This window comes from Protomyctophum parallelum (genome assembly GCF_964188405.1).
Source record: "Protomyctophum parallelum genome assembly, chromosome: 1".
Lineage (NCBI taxonomy): Eukaryota > Metazoa > Chordata > Actinopteri > Myctophiformes > Myctophidae > Protomyctophum > Protomyctophum parallelum.
Genome location: NC_139697.1, coordinates 62,522,663 through 62,549,062, shown reverse-complemented (window position 1 = coordinate 62,549,062; position 26,400 = coordinate 62,522,663). Strand labels below are relative to the sequence as shown.

General features: G+C 41.1%; 1 protein-coding gene across 1 annotated transcript in view; it reads left to right on the top strand.

Annotated features, from left to right (window-relative positions):
- The window catches only part of pcdh1a (protocadherin 1a), a gene marked incomplete at both ends in the record, with an annotated part of 86,939 nt that extends 64,980 nt beyond the window's left edge, over positions 1 to 21,959 (top strand). Inside the window, one exon of the mRNA XM_083765099.1 lies at positions 21,580 to 21,959. Within this exon, the coding sequence (XP_083621225.1) occupies positions 21,580 to 21,959 (380 nt within the window). The remainder of the gene's footprint in view (positions 1 to 21,579) is intronic.
- Between the last annotated feature and the right edge of the window lie 4,441 nt (positions 21,960 to 26,400).

The window sequence follows — 26,400 nt, the reverse complement described above, 5'->3', positions numbered from 1 at the left end:
TTTAAATAAGAGAATCACGTGGTGCATTTCCTCTCAGCAATAGGCATTGCATCCACCCAGGTTCTTTCATACTGTGATACTTTATCGCTCACATTGTTGCCTAGCTCCCTGCTTTCTAGCGTGATTACCATGATTACCGTTCTCAATTTGTTCGAATTTTAACATCTCATTTCAGCACTGTTCTGCTTCTTTTGTCTGAGTATAGCCTGTGGGCTCCTATGAATCCAGCCAGTTGGCAGTGTCGCTGGTCTGGGAGCTGTAAGAAGCTGTTAACACCAGAAAGAAGGAGAGAGTCAAAACCTGGATGGTGTATAGTGACTAAAACCGCTCAAAATAGAAATACAGAAGGAGAAAATGAGTGATGTGCTACAAGTAATGGGTCGTGCTCTTGTTTATGCTATCTCATGCACTCTCACAAACTTGCAATATGTAATATATGGCTTTTCTAGTGACATTGTTGTATTATGTTCTTTCTTTTTTTCCCCCTTTTCTTTTAAAAGTTGTATCCCATCCCAAGAACACAGGCATTTGACAGGCAGGCTTCTCTTTGTTGGCAGCAGAACGGGGAATTGTGAGTGGAGAAGGTGCAGTTAAAGAAAGTGGAAAGATGACAAAGGATGAGAGAGATGTTACATTGTGACAGGGTGTGGGGACCGAGTGCCATGACAGGGAAGCATAGCCCCCTCATAGGATGAGTACCTACTACCTAGTGCTGGGAGACGGGAGTGTGAACCACTAACCAAGGAGAGACCTAATTAAAATGTGATTCTCACTTCAGGGAGATAACAGTAAGCCCAAATTAAATGATGGATTGGATAGAACTTGTGAAAGATGGAGAACTTCCTCCCCTGACTCCACCTGCACGACACCATGACGGCGACAGCTTTTTTTTCTTTCTTTTTTTTTTCTTCCTTCGAATTTTGAGTGACGGGGTGACAGGCTGTATAGGGCACAGTGCTTTATTCGTTGTGGAGGAAAATGATTGGCAGGTTAAAAAGTGCCGAGGTGTGTCACTGTATTTAAGCTGGATAAAAAGCATTATGTGAACTCCAGATTTCCTGGCATGTTGACATGCTGACATGGATGTGGCCACGTATTTCTTTTACTATTATGACAGTAGTGTACACAGTATGGATGCTACCATTTTTATTTTACACACATTTTCACACCGTGTTTAATTCACAGAGTTGGATGAAAGTTGCACTCCGGAACGTATTTTAATGAATAAAATGTTATTTTAACCAATATGTATGGCTGAGTATGTTTATACAACTAGAGGTTTGGGCCACTACGTGGTGCTACTTGCCGAGTTTGAAGTGGGTCGGTCCCATATATGCACATGACCATTATCAGGGGTCATGCTGGTGAACGTTTCTGTAAAAATTCTATTTTTGCCACGGACATACAAATGAGCGGACAATAATAATTATGACCAGGAACACATAAAGAGCTATCCCTGATGTACTGTATACAGTGGTCACTATGGGCGTTCCTTGAAGCTGGTCTGTAACTCTGAGAGTGTACAAATGGTCTGTAGCTCTGGACAACCGGGTCTCTGTATCCGTCAGTCCTTGTTCCTTTTATGCCCATATAATGGTAGACCGCTGATATGTCATTAGTATATGCTGCAAACAAATCAGTCAGCTCCATATAGAGGGTATGCATATGCATAAAGTGAGTGGCAAATCCAGTGGAAAAGTGAGTTTAACGTTGTTTAACGCAATCAGATAGGACTTTTCTGTTTGGATGTATATGGGCCGTGAAGGCCAGAAAGTAGTTTTTTGCCACTCAGTAGCCGTCCCTGCTAGTGGTGCATTCAATTAATCGATATGGAAAATTGGCAATATATCGATAGAACATCCGGATGATAGGTGAATTGATCGAGAGGCTGCTGTATCGATACGGCAATAAACAGCATGGGTGACGCAGTGTTGACAAATGTACCTCTGTTTAATGTTATCAAAGCCCCCCTTGCAAGTTCCATGCCATTAGCCTCGGAAACCCAGACGTTTTTATTTCCAGGGAGAGGGGCCAAGTCCACTTCAATTCGGCATACAGTAGCGCAAACGTCGGTCTCTCTCTGCTGATTTCTGTTCGTCTGCACGTTTGTTAAATTGACGTACACACATACTCCTCTCTCTCTGTCGTTCTAATTAATTTGTCTCATGTCCTGCAGCTGTCTAGTTTCTCCTGCCGGGAGCTGCCTATGCCATGGAAAGCATAGGTGAGTTCCAGTCTACTTTGAGGTTAGACAGCACACATATATTTGGGTAGCTGCTTTGGGAACTCCATATATGGTTATGGCTGAGTCAGTGACATCAGGTGACTGCTGGTCCTCCCATTAGCCAATTATTAATATAGGATATAATTAGCACATCTGCAGTGTAGGTGGTGTGGTCTACGTACTCTTCCAATGACACGTTTACAGTATAGACCGTATAGGACTCCGTATAGGACAACTCATAAGCACAATATCTTGGGGATTCACTCTTGGAAGACCAGTAGAAAGTTGCCCTACGACGTGGGAGCCACAGGTTTGAATCCTGGTTAGGACATACATCTTATTGTAGCTTTAACACTCAAGACTTTGCTGTGTTGTATGTAAATTATTCTACATATTCCAGTTAGAGCTGTACTATTTTTTGGTCTGATCTGATCCCAGGCTGTGATTTACCAAGGACAAGTAGGGCATTTTAGAATGAATAATATTCATCTTAAATGGAACTGAAAATAAGGTAATTAAATTCAGCCTTTCCATGGAAATGAGTGTGTAATTGTATTCCCATCTACACAATTGCCCTGTTGGAGAACAATGCAATGTGCTAATGTTAAATATTATTAGTACTGGAGAGGCAAATTGCATCTATGCCTTTTTCTAGTACTTAGGATGAGACTCTCTGCACTTGTTAGTGAAATTAGAATTTATATGTATTGTTAATAAGTTGTAAATTACTTTTTAAGTGAGTGTCTTTAGAGAGACACGGTTAAGTGTCAACATACGATTTGTGGTAGTTGACTTACATGCTGCCAGTGGTGGAAAGTAACTAAGTACATTTACTTAAAGGTATATTCAGTGATTTCACTTAATTCAAATATCACTTATTTTTTTGTTTTGTTGTGATAATCCTCCCTACTATAGAGTGTGCTGGCCATATAAGGAGTTCCTCCCTGTCCCCAGTTAACCCCTGGGGGTCAAAAAACCTTAGGTTTCGTTTTTGACTCTCTATCCTGATTGGACGAAAGTCTGGGTCCCACAGCCAAAAACGAAACCTAAGGTTTTTTGAGTGAAATCACTGAATATACCTTTAAGTACAATTTTGAGTTATTTGTACTTTACTCGAGTATTTCAAATTTCCAATACTTTATTCTTTTAAAGATTTGTTTTTGGCTTTTTGCCTTTATTGATAGTTATTAGTGAAGACAGACAGGAAAGTGGGAGAAAGACACGCAGCAAAGGTCATTATGAACGGGACCCGGACACGCGACGTGCTGTCAGGCCAGAGCCTATATGTGGCATGCGCCACTACATCTCAGAGGCAAATGTAGTACTTTTACATGAACCACTTCAAACCTATGTACATTTTGGCCATTTGAAAATAGCCGATCTACAGGCTCACAATGGGTCGAGAGTAGACGCGACGCAATGTGAGCTTGTAGATTCCGCTATTTTCAAAAGATTTTGCACACATCTTGAACTTGTGCAATGGGACATTCTGCAATATGAGTACTCAAAGTACATTTTGACGCCGATACGTTTGAATATAGGACTTCTACTTGTAACAGAGCACATTTACATTACAGTAATTATACTTTTACCCCCCACCCCCTCCTCCTTATAGAGGGTATGCACGTCACATCATCATCATCAAGTCACAAGGGAACGCCTAGTGAGTGGCAAAAAAACCCGACTTTTTGGCCATGAGGGCGTTAAACAACATGTAACTCACTTTGCCACTCACTTTGCCACTCAATTTGGGGTGCATACTTAGTTTAGACTTAGCCTGATTATCAGACTGTAGCTCCACTAAGAGAGTGGGTGGGGTCTTTGGGCTACCTGACCTGAGATCAGATTAAAAAAATGTCTATTACATCCTGACAGTTTCATTATTAACCCATTCTGACCTGGGATCAGATTAAAAAAATGTCAGCCGTTCTTTGATTTTTCAAAAATAGCAGACCTACAAGCTCGTAGCGCGCCACTCGGTGGCGCGCTATGAGCTTGTAGATCTGCTATTTTTCAATAGCTAAAGCATAATATGATGGCAACACCAAAATGGGTGCCCGTTCAGAATGGGTTAGACTAGTCATTGGTTAGACATGGGTTAAGGTTAGGTTTATAGGTGTGCTGCCCTGTGGGAGGTTAGGTTTAGGGTGAGGGTTTGAGATGAGGTTGTAGTTGTAGGACTAATGACTGGTCTAACCATTATTATGCATGCTCATACCCTCTATACTCATTTTTGCCTATACCGGCCCCTTTTTGATGATGTTGCTTCGATCCCATTCACAATATTTACCACTTAGTTGTGTGTGCCAGTGCAGTTGCGCACACATCTGCGTGCGGCCATGCGTGTGTGCACATGTGCACTGCAATGACGTGTGCATTGTTGTGTAATGGAGTGTATTATATGGTATTGTATGTTACTACATCATTTTAATTACACTTTTATGTTATATTAACAGCCAATTAATACAGTGGTGTAACTAAGTAACTAAGTACATTTACTTAAGTACTGTACTTAAGTACAATTTTGAGGTATTTGTAGTACTTTACTCGAGTATTTCCAATTTCCAATACTTTTACTTCTACTCTAAATATTGTACTTTTACACCACACCATTATTTGAAAACTTTAGTTACTAGTTACTTTATGTTTTAGATTTTGATTATTATTACAAAACATACATTAACCACTTCAGCCCCGTATACATTTGCTCACAATGCATCGCATCGTGAGCTTGTAGAGCAGCAGTAGATCTGCTATTTTCAAGATTCTTTTGAAAACTGAAAATGGGACATTCTGCATTGATTGATTGAAAATGTTAACAGTATGCAGAATAAGTACATTTCAAACGAAAGCACAGGTCAATACAAAAACTGTTTCTGTGGACAACACCATGATAAAGCATTACACTTGTTTACAACAGGGTCCACCATTTTCAATTCATCAGAACATTTAGAGACGTACAAATATACACTTCCGCACAATGAGTACCAGATCAGTGGCCTTGTGGTTGAGTGTCCGCCCTGGGTCTGGGCTGGAGACTGGGGTTCGATCCCCAGCCGGGTCATACCAAAGACTCTAAAAATGGGACCCGGTGCCTCCCTGCTTGGCACACAGCATCAAGGGTTGGATTGGGGGTCAGTCCCTGCGACATATTAGCGTCATGTCCAGGGGGTGTACTTGTACATCAAGCTGCCTCACGCTACAGAAACAGGAGATAGGCTCCTGCCCTCTGGGCCTCATGGCTCGGCAAGGCTACTTACAATGAGTACCGTAATTTCCGGACTATAAGGTGCACCTGAATATAAGCCGCACCAGCCAAATTTACGGAAAATCCCAAATATGTATGTATACAAGCCGCACCGGACTATAAGCCGCAGGTGGCCCCCTAGTGGCCGTTTCGTTAGCTCAGAGCCTTAGATGGCTCTGCGTTAGCTGTAAAAATCAATAGATTAGCCGCACTGTTGTATAAGCCGCAGGGTTCAAATCATGGGTAAAAAGTTGTGGCTTATAGTCTGGAAATTACGGTACTTTAAGTACATTTTGATGTCAATATATATATTTCTTTCCATCATTTTGTAGGCTTATTGTACTTTAGCCATCACACTATGAGAGCCCTATAGTAAAGGTATTAACTAATTACTTAACTATAGGGCAAATACTGTAGGATAAACTGGCTCATAAAAAAAAAAAATCAGAACACATATACATTTCTAGTGGTGTGTGTGTGTGTGTGTGTGTGTGTGTGTGTGTGTGTTAGAAGATGAATACAAATAAATTACTTGGCGACCAATGTTTCAGCCTGTGTGAGGTTGTACAGTAGGTATGTAAAATTTTAAACATTGTATTCAAATGTTGTGTCAAAGCAGCATTTTGCCGATGGAGTAGTTGAAATAACATCCCAAAGCTACAGCAAGTATACTACTATGTTTTACTGTAATGCTCTGTTAGTCAGTGCAGCAGACACATCTTCTTTAACAATACATGATCAGAGCTTAAGCACCGTGCCATCTCACTCTTTAAATAGCATTTGCCCGACTTTTATTTTCCCTAATTAGTTTTTCTCTGTTTTATCTTTTGTCGTAATTTGCTTGCACTTGTCAACGATTTATGACAGGCAGAAGTAATCATTATGCTTTTGTTTTGTAATACCTACTGTGTTGTCACTGGCACAGGGTCAACGAGGCCATAATCACGGCGGTTAATAATTTTTAGCACATACACAGTAAAATCCTCTGTGTTTTAAAGGGCCATTTCACCGCTGGAAGAAACTGCAATCACTCAATGTTAATAGTATTTGTAGTAGATAGAAAGTAGCACAAATTGAAATTTGCACTCTCAGAAAAAGAATGAAGTCTGTGTTTGACTGTATTGTTGAATTCCTACAATGACCTTAGTGCTTTGGTGCACTTGTGGTTGGGAGACGCCCCATGTGGGCTGTCTTACTGAGACAACATGTATAGTCCAGGAAGGAAGTGAGACCACATTTTCATGACACATTTTGGTCATGAATATGCAGCCATGACTAAATTATCTAGAAGCACATATACAAATTACACACATAAAGTGTTTCTTGTGTCCAAAAAGGGGTGAAGTGGCCCTATAATCAATCAATTGGTAACTCTCCGAGTTACCAATTTTACAGCGTGTACTTGGACACAGATTTACTCTTGACCTCAGTCGCTTTGACCATACATTTTGTCCAGAATCATCGTGGATCCTCGACGGGACGCGACACTCGTCTCCCCGGAACAGCGGTTTTTGTCACTCCAGTCATGGCCTCTGACTTCGTGCCACTAATGACTCTTAGTGGGATCAGCAGCCAGGCGTTGTCGCTGTGTTTGGGGCGGGGGGGGGGTTATCACCGATGGGACCCCAGTGGGCTGGAGACAGGTATCAGGGTGTGTACACATAAACACAGTTTACCACAGATGGAGGTCTTTCCATGTGGCTGGGTGCCCAGCATGGGGTCTCGCAGTGTCTTGCTCTGTGTGGACTCTGTGCCATATGGGCAATTCAGAGGGGGGAGATAAAATGGAATAAATATAATTTGCATCATAATGAGGTTCTTTAGTAATGCCGTCTGATTTCCCTCCCTTAGATGTGTGTCAGATGATGCTTGTATTCTCGTACATTTTCCCTTTTGAACTCCTTTAACCCATTTAGGCCTGAAAAAAAGGGTCTTCTAAATCCTGACAGTTTTCTGAAATACCTGTTTCTAGGCCTATATTATTAATATTTCATGTCAAAGACCCCAAAAACTATCTGTAATTGGCCTCCGAGACCCCCATCTGAAAATATGTTGTTCCAGGGACCCTCCAGAAGCAAAGATTTGAGTTAAAAACGTTCATTCTGAAAAAATATATTCCAAATTTGAGGCACATTTTTACGAATTTTCAAAAATAGCAGACCTACAAGCTCGTAGCGTGCCACTCGGTGGCGCGCTATGAGCTTATAGATCTGCTATTTTTCAATAGCTAAAGCATAACATGATGCGAACACCAAAATGGGTGCCCGTTCAGAATGGGTTAATAGATTTCTTTCCCCCTCAAAATAGACTTTAATGCATTTCCCCCCCCCTTTGCCTTACTAATAATGCACATGGACATGTTCATCTGCCTGACCTAAACAATGAGCCGCATGGAACCCTTCTATAACAGACTCAGAATGTGATAGCAACAGAAACAGAGAGCTTTAGAAACACAGAGAGAGAGAAAGAGAGAGAGAGAGAGAGGGAACGACAGACTGAGAGACAGAGCCTGAGCCTAATGGGGCTTGTTTATCTTGTGGATGCCAGCCTGGGCTGCTTCCCGATGCCAGTGTGAGGGTTTGGTGATGCAGGGGTATGGATTTCCTCAGACAGATGTCGCTGTTCCTTGTCAGAGTCCCTGCCTGTTAGTACAATTGAGTTCAGCAGCAGGTGCCAACTTCGCCCAGTGCAAAGGCCCTAACTGCAGTGGGACTGCAAACCCCTTGAGAGGGTACAGGTCACCATGTGGCCTTTTTTTCTCGGTGTGTCACGTGTGTGTGTGTGTGTGTGTGTGTGTGTGTGTGTGTGTGTGTGTGCGTGTGCGTGCGTGTGTGTGTGTGTGTGTGTGTGTGTGTGTGTGTGTGCGCGTGCGCGTGCGTGTGCGTGCTGGGGGCGGTTGGGGTCCCTTGAGGCCTCTAGCACAAGCATTGTGTTCTTGTCAAATCATGTGCTATAATGTTTATTACCCTCGCCCTACACCATTTGTTTTGTAACTTTAATTTCATTTCCGAGCAAGTAGGTCGTTGAACAGCTTAACTGGGGCAGAATTAAACTCTCTAACCTGGATCAGGCTTTGACACCATGGACAATGATTTACTATTGCACTATGAGCAGTCAGTCAGTGCGGGGTCACGAGACAATGCAGTCCGATGGAGAACTGTGCCACTGATGTGTTGCAGTGATGAATGTTCCGGTGGTGTCCTCTTCTCATATAGAAACGTGAAGATCTGAGTTTGCATCTCCTATTAGCAGTGACTTTGTTCCTCACTCTCATCCCAGACCACATGGACTCTACTGGCCGTCCGATGACACACAAGACACAAAGACAGGCCATTAGATGGTCCGCGGTGGTGAATTTGGCTGCCTTTTATGTGTCACAAGCCAACTCTCTGACTAATATAGCATTGTACCTTATTGCCATTTATAATGAATTGGCGACGGCATTTGTGTCACAGATTACAGCCTATTGTAAAATGCAGTTTGAACTTGAATGTGAGCCCCATTAGGCCTGTGTCCAAAGTGTACCTCTTGCATCTGATCTCGTATTACCTTCTGTTCCCACATGAAAGTGATTTCTCTTTAGTTTCATCATCTAGTAGTCAGTGATGTCTGTCCAACTGGATGGAATATTTTTTATAACTCATTATTCTTCCTCTTTGTCTGGTTTCTTTTGTACATTTTGTACAGTGTATTTTGGCGTGACTTGAAGCTGTTGGAAATCCATGTCATTATAATTTATTTTGTTATTATTATTTTATTTATAACCGTCCGTAAAAGTGAGGAAAACGGAACACGGGCGCCCGTTTTTCATCATTTATTATGAAAGCATCGTGTTTCAGACTTCATAAGAGGAAGGAGGGAGGCAAAGATCACTGATGAATATGAGTTTAAAGTTAATAATAATTCTTATAGTTATTATGGTTTTTTACTTTTTTTCCCATTGCCTTGATAAATTCCCCATACATTCAGGTCATTACATAAAGGTATCAACTTTGTGATTATTATTTTTTAAACTATATACACATTATGCATTTGAACTATAAACCACAATGGATCATTCTGTATTATCGGTAGAAGTAGATAAGAGTACAGTAGATCACAGCACATGTACATTATTCCATAAATAGTGCTTCTAATTCCACGCTATCACTGAAAATGTCATTATGTCAGGCTTAACATTAAGCCTGCATAATATCTAGCATCTCTGAGCCTGTATCCTTGAGTAATAGGGATGCACTGTACATATTTCTCTAATAAATGTAGATAACTATGCTAATAGAAACACAGAAATCTTCAATAGGGCATGCCCTGCTTTACCATACCATGTAGGACTGAGCAATGGCAAGTGGATGCTGCAAAAGTGAAGTTGGCAGGATATGTGCAAGCATAACCTACAGTGGATGAGGTTATAGAGAGAGAAGAAATAAATAAATGAAGCATAATTTCTTCATTAGCCAAGGGCTCTTTGCTACAGAACAGGCTCTCTACAGCTGGGCCTTCAGCCGCAGCTCCATGGAAGCCTGGGTGTGGAACTAGCAGGATAATTATGGCATCAAAAATAGAAAGAGGTACAGTGGTTCTAAGGTGGCCTCATCGGGCCTTACCCAATATCACCTCAGATGGGGTTCGCAGAGTAGGTATGGTTATATAGCTCTGTGCTTTTGGGAGGGGCTGCTGGCTGTGGGCCAGAACCACTTCAACCTCCGTTGGTCTGACTGTTCAAGTTGCCATCAGTGAAAGGCCCAGGGGGTCGCCTCTCCATCATAGTGCGATGGGGACGGCCAGGCGCTGAACGTCTTTCTAACTAGTGCAGCTGCCCTTCGATGATGGATAGCACTTGAGGGACTGGAATTGTGTGGGTCTCTGACATGTACTTCCTTATTTCCCAGCGAGCCACGGAGGAATTGAGTTGCTCAGGCTTTAAGGCTTTTGCACAGCCAGTTGAGGATATCTTGGAATTCATATGGTTCAAGGACCCCTAGCAACTCAATGAAGAGAATAGCAGCGTTGCGGTGAAACTGAAAAGTTCCTCCGCTATTTCCCTTCCCAATTGTATGGGAACATTTTTACTCGACACTTTCCGCTTTTTACACACACCTCCACACATGTGGGGATCCCCACATAATTTTTGGGGGGTCCCCAGATGACAATTTAAGGATTTTTTAATACCTAAAAAGAAAACAAATAAAGAAAATAAAAAGACCATTAAGCAACTACCGGTAATACTACCGGTAAGGTAAGGTAAGGTAAGGTAATTTTATTTATAAAGCGCCTTTCAAAACAGTTGTTACAAGGTGCTGTACAATAAAATAATAGGAATAAAACAAGAACATCTCAATAAAAAATAAACCAACAATGAAATAAGAAACCGAGCAGCAAAGACAGTACCTAGAAATAGATAAAAATAGAACAGTACATAGAAATCAACGAAAGATTGAAACAATCACTGGAGCAAACCAAAATGTTTGCGGTACAAATGAGTTTTTAGTAGCTTCTTAAAGATGTCAACAGACACAGCATTTCTCAAGTAGAGTGGTAAGTCATTCCACAGCGTAGGTGCAACAAATGTGTAAGCTCAATCTCCTTTGGTTCGCAGCTTAGTGGCAGGGATAATGAGAAGACCTTTGTCTTCTAATCAGTAAGACGAGAAGCACATACATCCACCTGGGTGACGGCAGACGGCAGACTGCTGGGCGATCCCTGGCGCTTTGACATGGGGGGTCAGATCAACATATGGAATGAATTATGTACTGGCCATATATGTGTCTTGAGTGTACATGGTTTGATGAGGTCAGATCAACAAGAGTTGCTGGCCGGCTCCATATATGTAGATCTAGGTGATGATTCAGTCTTCTCCATGTATGGTTATCCAGGGTTAGATGAGGTCAGTGTCGTGATCTTCATATATGGAGATGGCCATATATGGTGGCGTGACGTGTCACGAGGCATGATGTCATGAGACGTGACCATATATGGAGGCGTTAAGAGTCTCCATGATGTCACATGGTCAGATCCATATATGGAGATCTAAGGATCTCCATAATGCCACATGACGTTACAAGGCATGATGGTTTGGCAACCATATATAGTGCCGTGACCAACACGAGACGCAGGATTTCATAGTAAATGCGACCTTCGGTCGCAATAAAAACTGGTCAAACATGGGCCAATTGCAAATAATCTAAGAAAGAGGCAAACATAGCCGATCTACAATCTCACAATGCCTCACGTTGCAAGGTGTTGTGAGCTTATGGATCTGCTATTTTCATGATATTTATCTGGAACCGAGTCAAACCAATTGTAATCAACTCAACTCCTACAAGTCCAAGTGCTAAGGGTGGGGGATTTTGGGGAGGTCACTGAGAATCACTGTTATACCATACTAGCTCACCTGCCAGTAGAGGAGCCCCCACTGGGAGGATGTACAAGTAGCACCTCCCGTTCAACAGCCCCTGCAGAAGGTGCTGCCCCAGTGTGTAGGAGTCGCTAACACAGTGACAATTACCACATGTCCCCGAGTGGGATCAGGGATTGAAAGTAACTTTGTACCTGCAACAGTTCCAACACACACACACATGCACGCGTCCCGTGCATGCGAATGCTCGCGTGACATCCAGGTTGTGCTAATGACACAATCTGGATTAGACGCACGCACGCACGCATGCAACCCGTCACCACCTTGTCATGAAGATGATATTCAAAGCACCCTTTGTGATGGTATTTCTTTCTTGGTGAAACAATATTTCTATTCAAGTATTTCAAAAACATCAGTCAGATATACAAGGAATATTTCATCAAAATGGATCACAGAGAGCTAACCTTAAAATAACAATTCTAAGGTGACAGTACAGTGCCGCGTGCGTGTTGGTCGGTTTCTGTGGTTAATGAAAGAAAATAGACAGACACAGACATGGTTAATCATATTCTTATTTCTAACATCTTCTGTCGAGTTCTAGCCACCTTGAAAAAAAAAGGGAAAAGGAGAATAAAAGCAGTGACTTCTTTCCTTCCATGCTTAATAAATGTCTTGTCGGAAAAGTTAAAGACTGGCAGATAAGTAGAGATACGGGAGGAGAGCCTTTCTGATGTCAGTCTGATGCACAAAGAACAAGTTTTACATTCCCTCTCTGTTAGAAACTTGAATTGCCTGACTCAAAGCAACGTAGCTGTATGGTTCAGGGCACTGCGGGAACCGGGAACAATGCTACTTTAACCACGCCATTGTCAGACATGCAGAAACGTTTCTTTTTCTTTCTTTTTTCACTGTGGTCAAATAAAGCTTTTGTCGCTTCAGGGTGATTATAGAAATGCTATATAAACAAGACGGCGAAAACTTTTCAGAAGGCATGCACCGTAGCTACTGGGTAGAAAAAGTTGTGCTCTGCCAGGTGCCTATAGGCTACAAACGTATTTTCTGGGCACAGTTAGCATACATAAGCCTTGGAGGTCAAAGAGTTAGCAAAGTGATAACAAACGTAGCTGAAAAAAGAGGAAAAACAGCAAATGGTTTAGGGAAGACATCTACAGGTCAGTAGGATCAATCAATGATTAGTATTGAGCTTGAAAGAGGCACTTGCCTGGGAGGAAAAGCAAAGCGTGTATAAAGAATGTAGAGCAGGAGAGGTCAGGATGCTTTGGCTTCTTTATACGTAGCACATGGGATATGCTAGTATCCCATTGAGTGTGATCAATGCAATTGCACTTGCAATATGCACGGAACATTGTACAACCAGTGAATCCATAATTCCAGATATCAAGTCCAGCAACAAGCTTTCGGTTGTATTCAAGACTAGGCCCTATGTAAATGCAGTCCATTTACTATCCATGGGACATGTAAAAAATGATATTGTGTGGATAAAAGGTGAAAAGTGTGCACTAAAGTTAGACTGGTAAACCATCCCGGTCGCGTGAATTCACATGATCATGTGTCTTGTTCTGCAGCTGGGTGGGCGTTTTGCAGAAACCGAGAAGTAGAAGAGCCAATCAGCATTCACGCTGAGGGCCCTAGGCTGTGATTGTCATACTCTTTCTGCAAAATGCCCACCCGCTTGGGGGCAACCAGGGTAGATTACCAGGCTACTCTAATGTAACGAACCATTGTATATTAGAACTGAATACCAACGTGTTACCGCATACGGTAACATGCATGTGGAAACAAAATAATTCAAAAATGACAGCAGCTGAAAATAATAAAGATATAGATAAAACAAAACAAAACAAAACAAAACCATTTTTGTGTCCAGTCACAAAAGGCTACAGCCATTTTATTTTTTATTATTTCTTTAAATGTTTTTATCCCACAATTTTTGCACCCCATTTTTTTACCCAGTGTCCATTATCTAATGTAATCCTGGGCGCTACACTTCCTCTGCCAACCTGGGGGGGGGTAGTGGACAAACCTCATGCTTCCTTCTATGCATGAGGAGTCCAAGCTGCTTCTTTTCACCTGACAGGGGGGAGTTTCCCACCTGTCAGTGGCTACAGCCATTTAGATTGACTGATGGGCTATAATAAAATTATGGAGAGTTGTAAATGTTATGCTTTCCCGTTTCATTTAAGTGTATGGGAAAGCAGGTTAAAGATGGGGTAGAGACAAAAATGCCATTATGTGGGGAGTGTATAGCACAGATATCATAACATAGTCACATTAAATGTGACTTATGTATTTTATTTTATTTTTTTAGACAGCTCTGATAGAATACCAATCGTGACTTATGTCTTATGTCTAATGTTTTTCAAACTGTGAACACAACCAACACATAGGTCTTCACAGCATTGATTGCACAGATGAAATATTTACCTAATATAAAAACAGCTGTACATTTATATCAAGAAAGGTGATAGCTCTAGGCTTATATCCCACACAGACACAATTATCTGCCTTGTGTTGCCATAAAATCATCTAGATGAGTTATTATAAACCAATATACATTCTAGATTCCTCAGGGTTCAGTCCTAAGCAGAATAGCCTTTAAACATCGAACAGAGCTTAATTGTTAATGGTTAAGAAAACGAATCCATTTTTAATTGCATATAATAACATTACTATTGCAATTATGTAATAGCATCGATTTTAATGTTCCACAATTTTTTTCCACTCTACTCATTGGCTAGTATTCTTTGGTTAAGAATAAAATGCAGCTTCAAGTTAGAACTTGACATGGGGAATAGGAAACCTGATGTTGCTCTGAATGAAGCCACATTGTACCATATTCAAACATTTAGCAAACACCAAGCAAAACAACTATACAATCAGAACTACTGGTTGGTAGTTGGTTTTAGTGCTGTTCTCTCGCAGTCTTGCTGTATATGTTGGACTATTTTCTCTGAAGCTGTTTTTATTATCACCATTGTATATGTTTGACAAAGCCTTAGTGTCGGTTGACATACTGTACCATGTCGTGAATCACTTCTCAATGGCAGCAACTGCTGATGCGTGAGGTGATAATGTCAACGACACTAAAGCTTTGCTGAGCGTAAGAAGTTTGAAAGATGTTCTACAAACAAATTAGGTCCAAAACAAAACGGTCAGTGCGTGCGAGAACTGACAGGAGATACAGTAGAGCCTTCTAGTGGATTATCCTGACGTACAGTACTGCTGGTGGACATGGTCCACACACTTCAAGCCTTGACAGCAAGGGCTTTGTCTGCTCCGAAACAGCTTACCCCACCACTAACACCTTACACACCGATGCCAAATATACTCTAGATAGAATTTGATCTGAAAGCTCATATCGTGTTACAGAGTGTCCTAGCTAGAGACCTAGCCAATCCATTTAACACAGAATAATCAGCATAGATATCAGCAAGATGGTAGACCACCCTCTCTCCCAGGGTTATTATTTTGTGTTTAAGAAAAATAGTGATTTGAAAGAAAGATAAACACAGCAGGCAAAAGTTAATAGAGATGCAGATTCATGCACATTTAAAATAGACATTATTGACCGACCGTAGTCATGACCTCCCACTGTTATGCACCATTGCTGGTCTCTCTGACTTCCAGGTAGAGAGATTGTGTGCTTGTCAGCAATGTTTATTTTTTTTATAATCTTTTTATTCAGAGTGCCATACAGTCATGAAAAACATGCTTTACATTTCAGTTTACAATATGCACCTTTTTTGATGATATTGTGAGACATTTGAAAGTGAATCGAGCAAACAAAGATGACTGGAGTGTGATTACGTTTGAAAACCTTTTGCATAGCCATTTCCTTAACTGTGATAATGAATCCTGCCAGCTTTTCAGTGCCATTTTACAAGCATGTGATTTGCATATTTTCAAAAACATATTAAGGTCAACTACAAATTTGGAAGACAGTCATATAGCCAATTGGAATGGAATATGAAAAATCTGACAGATGTGTCTTGATCACGTGACAACAGAGATAATATGTACCGATTTGCGTGAGTATTCGACAAAATCTGTAGGAGTAGTGTCAGGTGGAAGCCTACAGCTCAAGAGTTATAGACCAAAACATGAACTTCCCTGTTCCTACGGTGCTGGAGATTAGCAGCTTACACAGGAGCGAAAACATAGTCTTCGGCAGTTCGGCCTGGTGGAGACAACAAAGGGACCCTATACCTGAATAGTAGCACACAAGGAGATGGCACAGTACGTATGCCTACCTGAATAGTAGCAAACAAAGCAACCTACAGTAGCTGTGTGGTAGTGTACAGAGCATTTGAGAACAAACTATACAGTATATCCACTGTCAGGGAATATCCTAACTTAAAGAACATCTAAAGCTCTTTTAAATGATACGCTTCATTCTGTTTGTATAAATGTGGTTCTCAAGAACTCAAACCTAAAGCATTCAAATTTTGCATATGATATACAGTAATATACTATAGTAATCATATGCATATGTCATGTAAATGCAAAACAATGGTTCTGTTAGAATATCTCTCTGTGTGTGTTGCTGTGTTTCATAGAACATGCATGATCTCCTCTGCCGAGAGAAAGGGGTGCTTTTGGTTGTCTATACTGTTGAATAATCAGGCTGTCAAAGTTAAACAAACACAGAACCTTGTTCTTTTTCTCACCCTGCATGACAGCAGCAGTGTGCATTCACACCCTGTTCCGATAAGCAGCACTAACGGTAGAGAGTCAAGAGAGCATGTGAAGTGTGCTCAGATGTGAATTGTCTTGTCTTTTCTTTTGCCGTGTGCTATATATGTAACATATTTGAAATCACTCTAGATAATCCCAAACCCTAGTATTTCTTTATTTCCCACGTCTCTCTCTGTGCCGTGGGTCTCCATATTTGCTCGCCATCGATCATAGCGGTGTGGCACGCGCACTAAAAGGCAGCCGGTGGGGAGAGGCAGCATTTGCAATCAAACAGAGAGGAGCAGTGTGAAATCTCAGGAAGAGGCAGCTTCCCTCATCATGCCCGTGGGCAGGGGATCAGACGATGAGGAAGCCTGCCTCAGACACTTAACACCTCCCACTGGCGCCCTGATGCAAGCAGCATGCAAACCCACCCCTCACATGTATCTGTCAGCCGGGGGGTTAAGCTCTGCATGAACCGCCACTCTGTTACTGCTCTGCGAGAGTGCGTGTTGTGCTGGGTGCAGAAGAGGTGCCTTTAGAACCAACAGCCAAAGTTCACCGTGGTGAACCTCAGATGTGTTATTGATGGAGGTGGTGGCATGGATCTCTTCTCTATATATGCAGACATTTCTGTGTTTCATGGTATGGTTTCCTGAACATGAAAGACTTGAGCGTATAATAGCCGGAGAAAACCACAGGCCAGCGCAATCTGTCTACCTCAAGAGGCTGTGCCACAGTGTGCTGCTGTGAGAAGTAGCAAAATGGCATTGAGTCACCGCTCTTCAAAACCAAATCACCTGCTCTCTAAATCCAGTCACCTCCCTGTTACAGCTACTGGCTTTGACAGTGCGGTGATTTACCCATCTGTTCTGTAAGGGCCACCTCCATCCATGATACACAAGACTATGAACTCTAAAGGGTTTGTTCCAGACCTTGAGCAGATTTATTCCAGGCATACATCCAAGCGGAAGCAGGTTTGGGTGGGTGAAAGAATACCTCATTTTTTTTCTCTCACTGGTCTTCTAACCTATCGTTGACTCATCTGATTCATCTCTGTTGTCCACAGTATATTTGGACAACGTTCATTCCAGCCAGGAGATGGTAGTTTTATGATCACTATAGGCTTTGCGGAACTCTGTGGCCATGTGTGTGTTACTAGTTCTGCAGAAAATGTTGGATACAAGCGGAATGCTGCTAATAGGGTCTATTAATTGAATTGTGTCTTAAACTTAATTAATATACCATATATACACCAAAGTTAGATAAGTGACATGTATTAAGCTCTAATAATGGTTGTACTGATAGTCTTATTGAAATTGTCAATAATTATGTGCTTTGTTCATATTGGAAAACAGAGATTGTCAAGAGAAAGGGGTTGTTTAGCCACCATGCCAATGATGACATTCCGCTCAATTTATTTAATCAATAAAGTCATTGTTCTTTGCTATTTTCTTTTTTTTTTTTTTACAGATTTTTGGTTCATGTGGAACACAACAACAAATGCCTTCAAGTAAATACATTTCACAGACTCATAGGCATTGCAACAATGGTCCACAGCAATCACCTGAAGAGGAAGCTGTTTGTCTGTTAATCAGAAAATTAAATAAGAAATAGACCAATGTGGGAAGTTTCTACAATTATCTATGGCTAATTGTGGAAGTGTGGATATTAAACACAGCTCAATGTTATACTTCCTTGTACAATGGCGTCGCACGGCGAAAATAGCCAATCTACAGTATAAAGCTCACAACATCCTAACGTGTTGTGTACACATACTTGTAATTGTTACAAATAAACAACAAAAACATTCATATGATACTGCACATGCATGGAATGTGCGTGTTTCCACTTTTTCATGCACTGCTTTTTAGTGGTGAATCTATACAAAGGTTTATGAGGCCCCTGGTATGTCGTAAACCTCTTGGCTGATCTTTAGATGTTTTTAATCAAGTGTGAAATCCTTTTGGATTTGATGGCTCGGAAGCTTGCTTCTCAACATGGCCCACCACTCCTCCCATGAACACCTTTGACGGGGAGAAGTCCATTTCACTGATGTTGGGGAACTAGTCTTAGAGTGCAGTTGAGTAAATGGAACTCCACTCGTCATTCAGGAGCCAGTTCACAGTTGTCCCTGTCACCTATCTTCTCTTCATTGTCCACATTCGATTCTTTCCCAATTAGCCATAACAAGTGTAGTTCATTTGAGAGGAGTCTTAGTTCATTGACATACTTCTAATAAAAGATTTTAATTAGGTCTAGTAAACAGAGAGAAGAATTTGCCACTTAGGCATAATGACACGATTAAGCATGAATAAGACAAGCTACTGTATATTGTGAATGCAATGTATTTAATATCCCCGACATATTGCTATCCAGGATTACTGAAAAGAGAGATTAACTGCAACAATAGATTAGGCCAGGCATTGTCTTTTGTTTAGTATTAAGTGCTAATAAATTATTCTGTATGACTTGCTCATGGATAACGGTAATCATTGAAATAACAAGGTGGGTATTTAGATTCCCTTCCCATTACATCTCAAGAAGTAGTTTAGAGATTTGAGCCAATACATGAACTCTCTGTAGCCAGATGTCTTTTATTCAGCGTCAGGGGTCTAACATTGTCATTTAGTGATAACTATCTTGCCATTGATCATGAGGACAGCGCTGATGGCGTATCTCCGAGGCGTCTTTTCCTTCTGGCCAACATTGGATGTGAACACTCACAGTACAGTATGTCATGTCTCCTGGCTGCCTCATTCAACCATTGTCTATGTCTGTAGCTCTGATTGAGTACACCGTCTTCTGTGCAAACAAAATCACGACGGCATTTGTCACAGCAAAAAAAGCAGTCCGTGATACGGATACCGCTCTTAAGAAAGTGATGTTGTGATGTGGGCTGCTTGTAAATGTGTGTGAAGTTGCAATTTTGCAGCTAGACAAGCGCATACAATTTTGACGTCTGTCTTTGTTCACTGATTTCTGGCCTTGGAGAGTGGGCTGAAGGTTTTTTTTAACAGGAATGGCATACATATTGTCGCTGTTTATGCAGAAACCTTGTTTGTCCAAAACCATTACTTTTCTGGAAATGAAAGAAAGTTATGTGTTCCAAAGGATGCAATGTATTATTATTTAGTTACAAACGCTTAATACTTAATACTTCATCGGTTAAATACTGTGTTTATAAAAGCCACAGACAGACTTAACCACTTTCATCCATATTTTGCCCATACATACATATACAGTACAGTACATATATTATGTAGATCGATGAACATTTTTAATTATCATCCAAAATGTGCAAAATATTTTATTAGATTATACCGTACTTATTGCTGTTATTTAGTCTTGGTTTATTTTAGATGATTGTGCACTGTCGGTCCTGACTGAGTACAATTTCTTTAACACGCAAATGTCAAATAAATGAACCTTGAACCTTGAAGATGACATATGGGAGATACAAGGTTTCTGCACAACAGCGAAGATATATTACAGTAAATTGAGCGGTCGTCTTCAGTGACTCTGTTTATAGATTCTCAACAGGTGTATGTCTCAGCAGGTATAGGCGTGCCATCTGTGCATTTGTGGCACATGGAAGGGTTCCTCAGTACTGAATTGTTTTTCCGAACCAAAACATTCCGAGGATTCGGAATTCACATTGCTGGTTGTTTTTTTCTTTTGTGCCACAATATCTGTGCTGAGGTTTCAGAAGAGAAGCATTCACAGAATTAACCACCAATTCTAAGTTTTTCTTTTGTTATAGCTGCATATTAACTACACTCATTCGAGAGCTATCAGCCTTGCACATGAAAATGAGGTCACTGGGTCATAGAGTAGACCTATTTATTAAATTAGGAACACTTGAATGAAAAATGGATAATAATCAGGGGAATGGAGCTCATTTCAGCGCTGTCAATCAATAACCTGTGCAACACTGGCTTTGCCCTGGGGATCCATGGTTCTGTCTTTTGCCAAACATGGTATTTTCGTTATGTGGGTGTCTGAGCTCACGCTTGTTTTTCTTTTATGTTGCCTGTTGACAGGCTCTGACACACATTTAGATCACCAATTACAGCCACCGAACACGGAGACGGGGCGCGTATATACTGTATTATGCTTCTGTTGGGTGGAAACCTTGTATGTGCAAAGCCGTTACTTTTCCGGAGGTGAATCCAACGGATCCAACGTAGTTATTATTTAGTCACAAAACGCTTGTTGATACTTTGATTGGTTAAAAATGTAATTAAAACTTTTTTTCTATCGATTACTCGCCCCATGGAGACTTTAATTCATGGATATTTTCACAAAGGAGACTCTTTGTGTCTCCACAGGGAACTACTGCTGGTCAACAACTTATTAATAACTTAGGAATGTGACAAGTCTTCAAAGTTATTCAAATTATATACTGTAGAATAGCAGATATATCATCGCCATGTGTTGTGAGCTTGTAGATTGTCTACTTTCACTCTTCTTTTCCATTACGTGCAGTTATATCAAGTACAATAATAATATATATATATAATAAAAAGTATAAAATAGGGCAGTAATTTAACAAAATCATTAAAAAAAAGATTGTGGAGATACAAGGTTTCTAGTCGGCAGCGACGATATAATGGAAAGATGTCACTAGACTGCAGTGAACAGGGCGATGTACACATGCCAGACATACCATTATAATCCTTACCAAGTACTTAGCAGTGGCTGTAGAAGCTCTAAACAGCATGTATACACAACAAACCAAGGCATTGACTGCATCATATCAACTATTGGGGCGGGCGAACACACACAGTAGGTCTCATTACACAGTGCATAGCAACTGCTACATAGCAACAGCTGATGATTGCTTAGCAACAGCTGCAAAGACCTCACAGAAGACGGGGAAGATTTTCACGGGGTGTTGCACATGAAGCCATCGCTGTTCACAAGCAGCCTTTTTTTTTCTTTCTTCCAAACCTCTGACATGTATTAGTGATATGAAATTCACTCTGATGTTTGTTTGTTGTATGAACTTCCCTCATGGCATTCTCTCTCTCTCTCTGCTCCTCTTTGCCCCCTCAGATATCCGTTCCCTCCCTGATGTGGCCATGACTGGGAACTGCACCATGGAGTGCAGTGAATTGGGCCATTCAGATGCCTGCTGGATGCCCGGGCATCCGTCCCCTGTGCACAAGGCCAGGAACCCCCCCAAACTCTCCACCTTCGTGCCTTACCAGGAAAGAGGGAGCCTGGGGCGTCTGGCAAACGGGAGTGCCAGGCTGGGCGGCGAGGAGCACCGGGCCCCCCGGCTCCCACCCTCCCGCAGTGCCTACTCCAACTCCAACAGTGGTCATGCCCCCAGTGCGGACAGCCCCCTCGAGGAGATGCCCCTGAGTGTAGCCTCAGAGTTCCCGCCCACCTCCCCCACCGCCCACACTCCAAAACGAGAAATCTACCTGTGAGGAATGCTCTCATCCGATTGGTGCACGGCTTAAGGAGCGCCCCCGCGAGAGACACATTGTTCATAAAGAAACATAGGTTGTCCATATGTTGAAATCAGTGCCCTTTTTGTAGGTAAAAAAAAAAAATAGGCTGTGATTCATTTAATCACTAGCATGTACACTTTCTTTTTATTCATTAATTTATTCATTTTTATTTATTATTTAACTTATTTATTGTGGAACTCTGCTAATTAGGTGATGCATTCATTTATTTATACAAATTATTGAAGGTTACTTGTCAAACATATTACAGACTAATTAATGTGATTACTACTGATTTAGTTAGCCAAGTCCCACTTTGTGGTCAAGCTCTTGAATTTTAAAGTTGTGATCAGTGCTTCTGTGCCATTATTAGATATACTTCAATAGGGTGCCAGTGAGGCCCTAAGGGTAGGCATAACATGTTTGATTAACAATCAAATTAAATGGTATTTCTTAATGTATAGTGCTGTAAATACATTTGAATGGTGTGTTCTACATTATATTTTTGTCTGGCTAAAACTGATAAGAAGAAAATAGCCCTTGCCTCAGAATTTTAGCATATTTGAGATTTCATTTGCTGCTGCTGTTTAGACTTGATCGAAACCACCTCCAGAAGTAGAGCTAGATATTGTGGAAGGCATTCGGATGGAATCTCAGCACCTCGCCCACAAATATACACCAGGCTGTGACCCCCGCAATCACAATAGAATGGCCTTTAACTTTGCTCTGTGGGCATTGGTGGGCATAACCGAATGGCAACGTTTAATTTGACGTTGTGACTCACTGACTCTCAGCACTGTGACCTATCGTTCATCCCACACTAAAGATACAGTCCCTCGGAGTCACATTGAACCACCCCTAATCCCCCACGATGCATTCTGATTGGCTTCTCAAGAGTAAACGCCAGTGGATCCGCGCGATTGATGAAATCACACTTGTTGCAGTCTGAAAAATCTCCTTTCTGTTCCGACAATCAGACCTACTCAGCCTGTACCTCTGAGCCAATCGCTTTGTATGCAGCACTGAAGTAACAATTCCTTGCTAGGCTTAGAGGGTTTCCTCCTTAATAAATCTCGCTTGGTCTGATGAATGCACTGGAGGTGTTGTATTTACACAGGCATTTAGATCAAGACGTACGCTTCTGTCTCTAAAACAAATTGTAGCGTGTGGAAACTCCGTATCATGTTCATCAGGGTGGTTGTGCCGCCTGCATCCACATATTTTTACTCCCTGTGAGGTGAATTGGGTACACTGCCTACAATCCAGTGTTAATTGTACAATTTGGTTTAATTTGTACGCTCTTAGAGTAAATTTAACAGTTAGGATTTTACTGTGCAGTGTGCTCACACCACACTGAAACTAATGATACTAATTATACTATAAATATATTTCCTATATTAAAAAAGAACACAGAACACCTCATAGTTATCAACAAAAAGAAAGAAAAGCAAAGCAATCTAGAAAATGGTTTTCCAGGGTATGAAGGATTTAAATAATAAGTGTGAATTATATCAGCAGACAAATGCTGAGATGGACCCATTAAAATAAGGGTTGTCCAGCAGGAGGTGAGTTCAATTAGGCCCCTCTCCTCCTGTCACTTCTTACACGTCTTTACACTGAACAAACATTACCTTGTTAAGCATTTTGTTCCTCTTTCTGCTGTTTGGAAAGAATAAAAAAGGACATGCCAGTGGGCTTTATCTATCTTTACTAAGACTTATTTTCCCAGTGATTGGAAAGGATACATCTGAAGGACATGGAGTATTAGTTCGTAATTGGATGATAATGATGACTCCACTACCCTGTCTCAGACCACCATAGAATTGCAGAGTATCTTTGATTTAAACATTGATTTGATTAGATTTGTGGCTACCTTTCATTCTCCTTTTGACCTCTGCACAGTATTCCCATAGAGAGAGATAGGGCCCCGAGTAAGTGTGGAAGGGCCTAGAATGGACATTTCCTAATTAGGGTGAGTAATGAGTCCGGAGCCAGGGCATATGTGAGCACACCCCCAGGACAACAGACCCACCAGATAATGTGAATCCACCCGCCCAACCACAATAATTTAAAAGGGGCCGTTTCTTCTTAAATGTATTTATTTTTTATCAGCACTTACCTCATCGTGCTGCCATTGCACACCACATTTAGAATAATTAAGCTGAAAACACATGGAAATTACTGGACATGGCCATGATTAAATAAGGTGGGCGATTATCCTGCCTTGAGGAAAGAAAGCACATTATGCTGTTTTCAAAGCCATTTAGCAACTGAAATAAAAAAGTAAGAGTCATACTACACTGTGATTAAGCCCCAATGCCCCCAGCTCCATTCTCAGAGCTGAGGATAGCAGCTTCACTAACTGAAAGCAGCGGGGAAGATCACTGACCTGGAATTAATGATAAGTGTGAAACATAGCAATGAGTGATAAAGTCAATGTCACATTAGCCTCAATAACAACTTCATCTTTTTGTCCCTCTGCTCTGACTCAATTCAGATTCACTCATTTTGGCTCCTTTTTGTATGGAGATTAAATCTTAACCTGGTTCCAGCCTACTTTTTCTCTCTTCTTTACCGAATCTGGACGACGCCTCCAGATCGCTGTCTTTGATACCCTGTAGATATGAATCACAGGGGGACCTTGAAGCTTAGACTCAATCACCGGATCTGACTGGGACTAAAACAGCTGGGCTTGAGTCCCTTATGACGCAAGTCCTTCCTCCAGACCATTATCCCCCTGTCTCAATGTACTGGATTCTTACGACAGCCAATAGGACTTGGTCTTATGCCTGGAACACTGTACCACATGGTTCGACCTCTCTTTTGAACTCATGCTGAATTGACTGTGTTTACTTCTCTCTCCAACACAACATGGTTCTCCTTGATCAAGGTGAGGACATCATGAAGCACTTAAGTACACTCGAGAGTATGTAAAAAAAAAAAAAAAAGAAGAAAAATGGAATAAAAAAAAAAGGATTTGTATTTTAGCATTGATTTAATGTTGAATTCACTTGAGTATCTTTTGCCTCTCTGTAGTGCGTGTTGTATGGTGATCATTGCTGTGGACAGATGGACATAATGGTACAGTATGGTCAAGGAATTTTTATTACAGATTTAACACTCTTAGCTAACTGGTCGTGAAAAGAATATCTCTTGATTGTGTACATAGATCTCCACAACCCCATGCCTGTTGTCAAGCAGACTATGAGTTTAGCATGAATTCCAAAGATAATTGGTAGAAAATGTTTACTGTTTTTTCCGAAATGTTAGTGCTGGTTCCTGTTCGAGAGCCCTCTCCCTAACGAACTGAAATTAACTGAACATTTCATATTTTTCACAGCTCATGTTAGAATAAAGTGATGATTGCCTTGAAAATATGTCTGCAGGAGAGAACCCAGTTGTTATCCTAATTGTTGGTTATATTTATATAGGACAAAATGCTTGTGATGCCATGTTTTTGTACAGTTTTATGTACATACAAGTGAAGCTTTCTAAAAGTTCTGATAAAAGCCGATGGCATATAAAAATTGTAACATGTTTTCTTGAGATGTGCACATCTTGCCTTGGTTGGATTGACCTATTGACCTTTGCTGAGTCGGTGTGAATGTGGCCGTTCTATGCCTGCACTGTAGTCATTCACACAGACTCCCGAATCCCGAGGACTTTATCAGATTTTATGTTTGTTGTGAACAGTGGATTGTCCTATCTTAACAGTTTGTTCAATTCCTGTGTTCTGCTTCGTTCCGTTTCCGCATGTTGACAAATTCTCTTGTAATACTGTAAGTCCTCAAGAAGTTTGTAATAAAATCACTTCAGGGAAAAAAGAAAAAAAAGAAGTAGTGCCTATAGTGTGTAAGTGTTGCAAAGGGATTCTTAAATTATGTGGAGTAGTTATATTTTATGGAAGTTTACATTTTTATAACATTGTACCAAAATGCTGCCTCACCATGGGGCCCAGGTGCTTAAAATGTAGCCTAAAGCCTCTTGTTAGAGTGATTAATTTGTACATCGGGGAGCACTAGCGAATTGAGATGCAATTGTGTGCATTTTGGGGGACATACTGTAGAGTAGGCAGTAGGGAAATGTAGTAGTACATCTCCATCATACAGACTTTACCTTCGTACCAAATACTTCTGAAAAGCATTTTGGTTCTTCTAGTTTGGATTTCATTGTACCAGAATAGTTTGAGTGAGTTAAAACAGCTTTTTGTGAATACGAATGCTTCCCATGTCATGGAACATTTTAGTCATAAATACCTGTTTTTGTTGACCTTTAGCACCTTACTAGCAAGGTAAATAATCACATACAGAATGCACGGAGAATAGTGTAGTGCTAAAAGAACGATAGCCTATAGGCCTACAAGGTACTAAACCATGACGCGAGGTTAGGGTTTGAGGTGTCTTCAGTCTTTTTTCTTGCT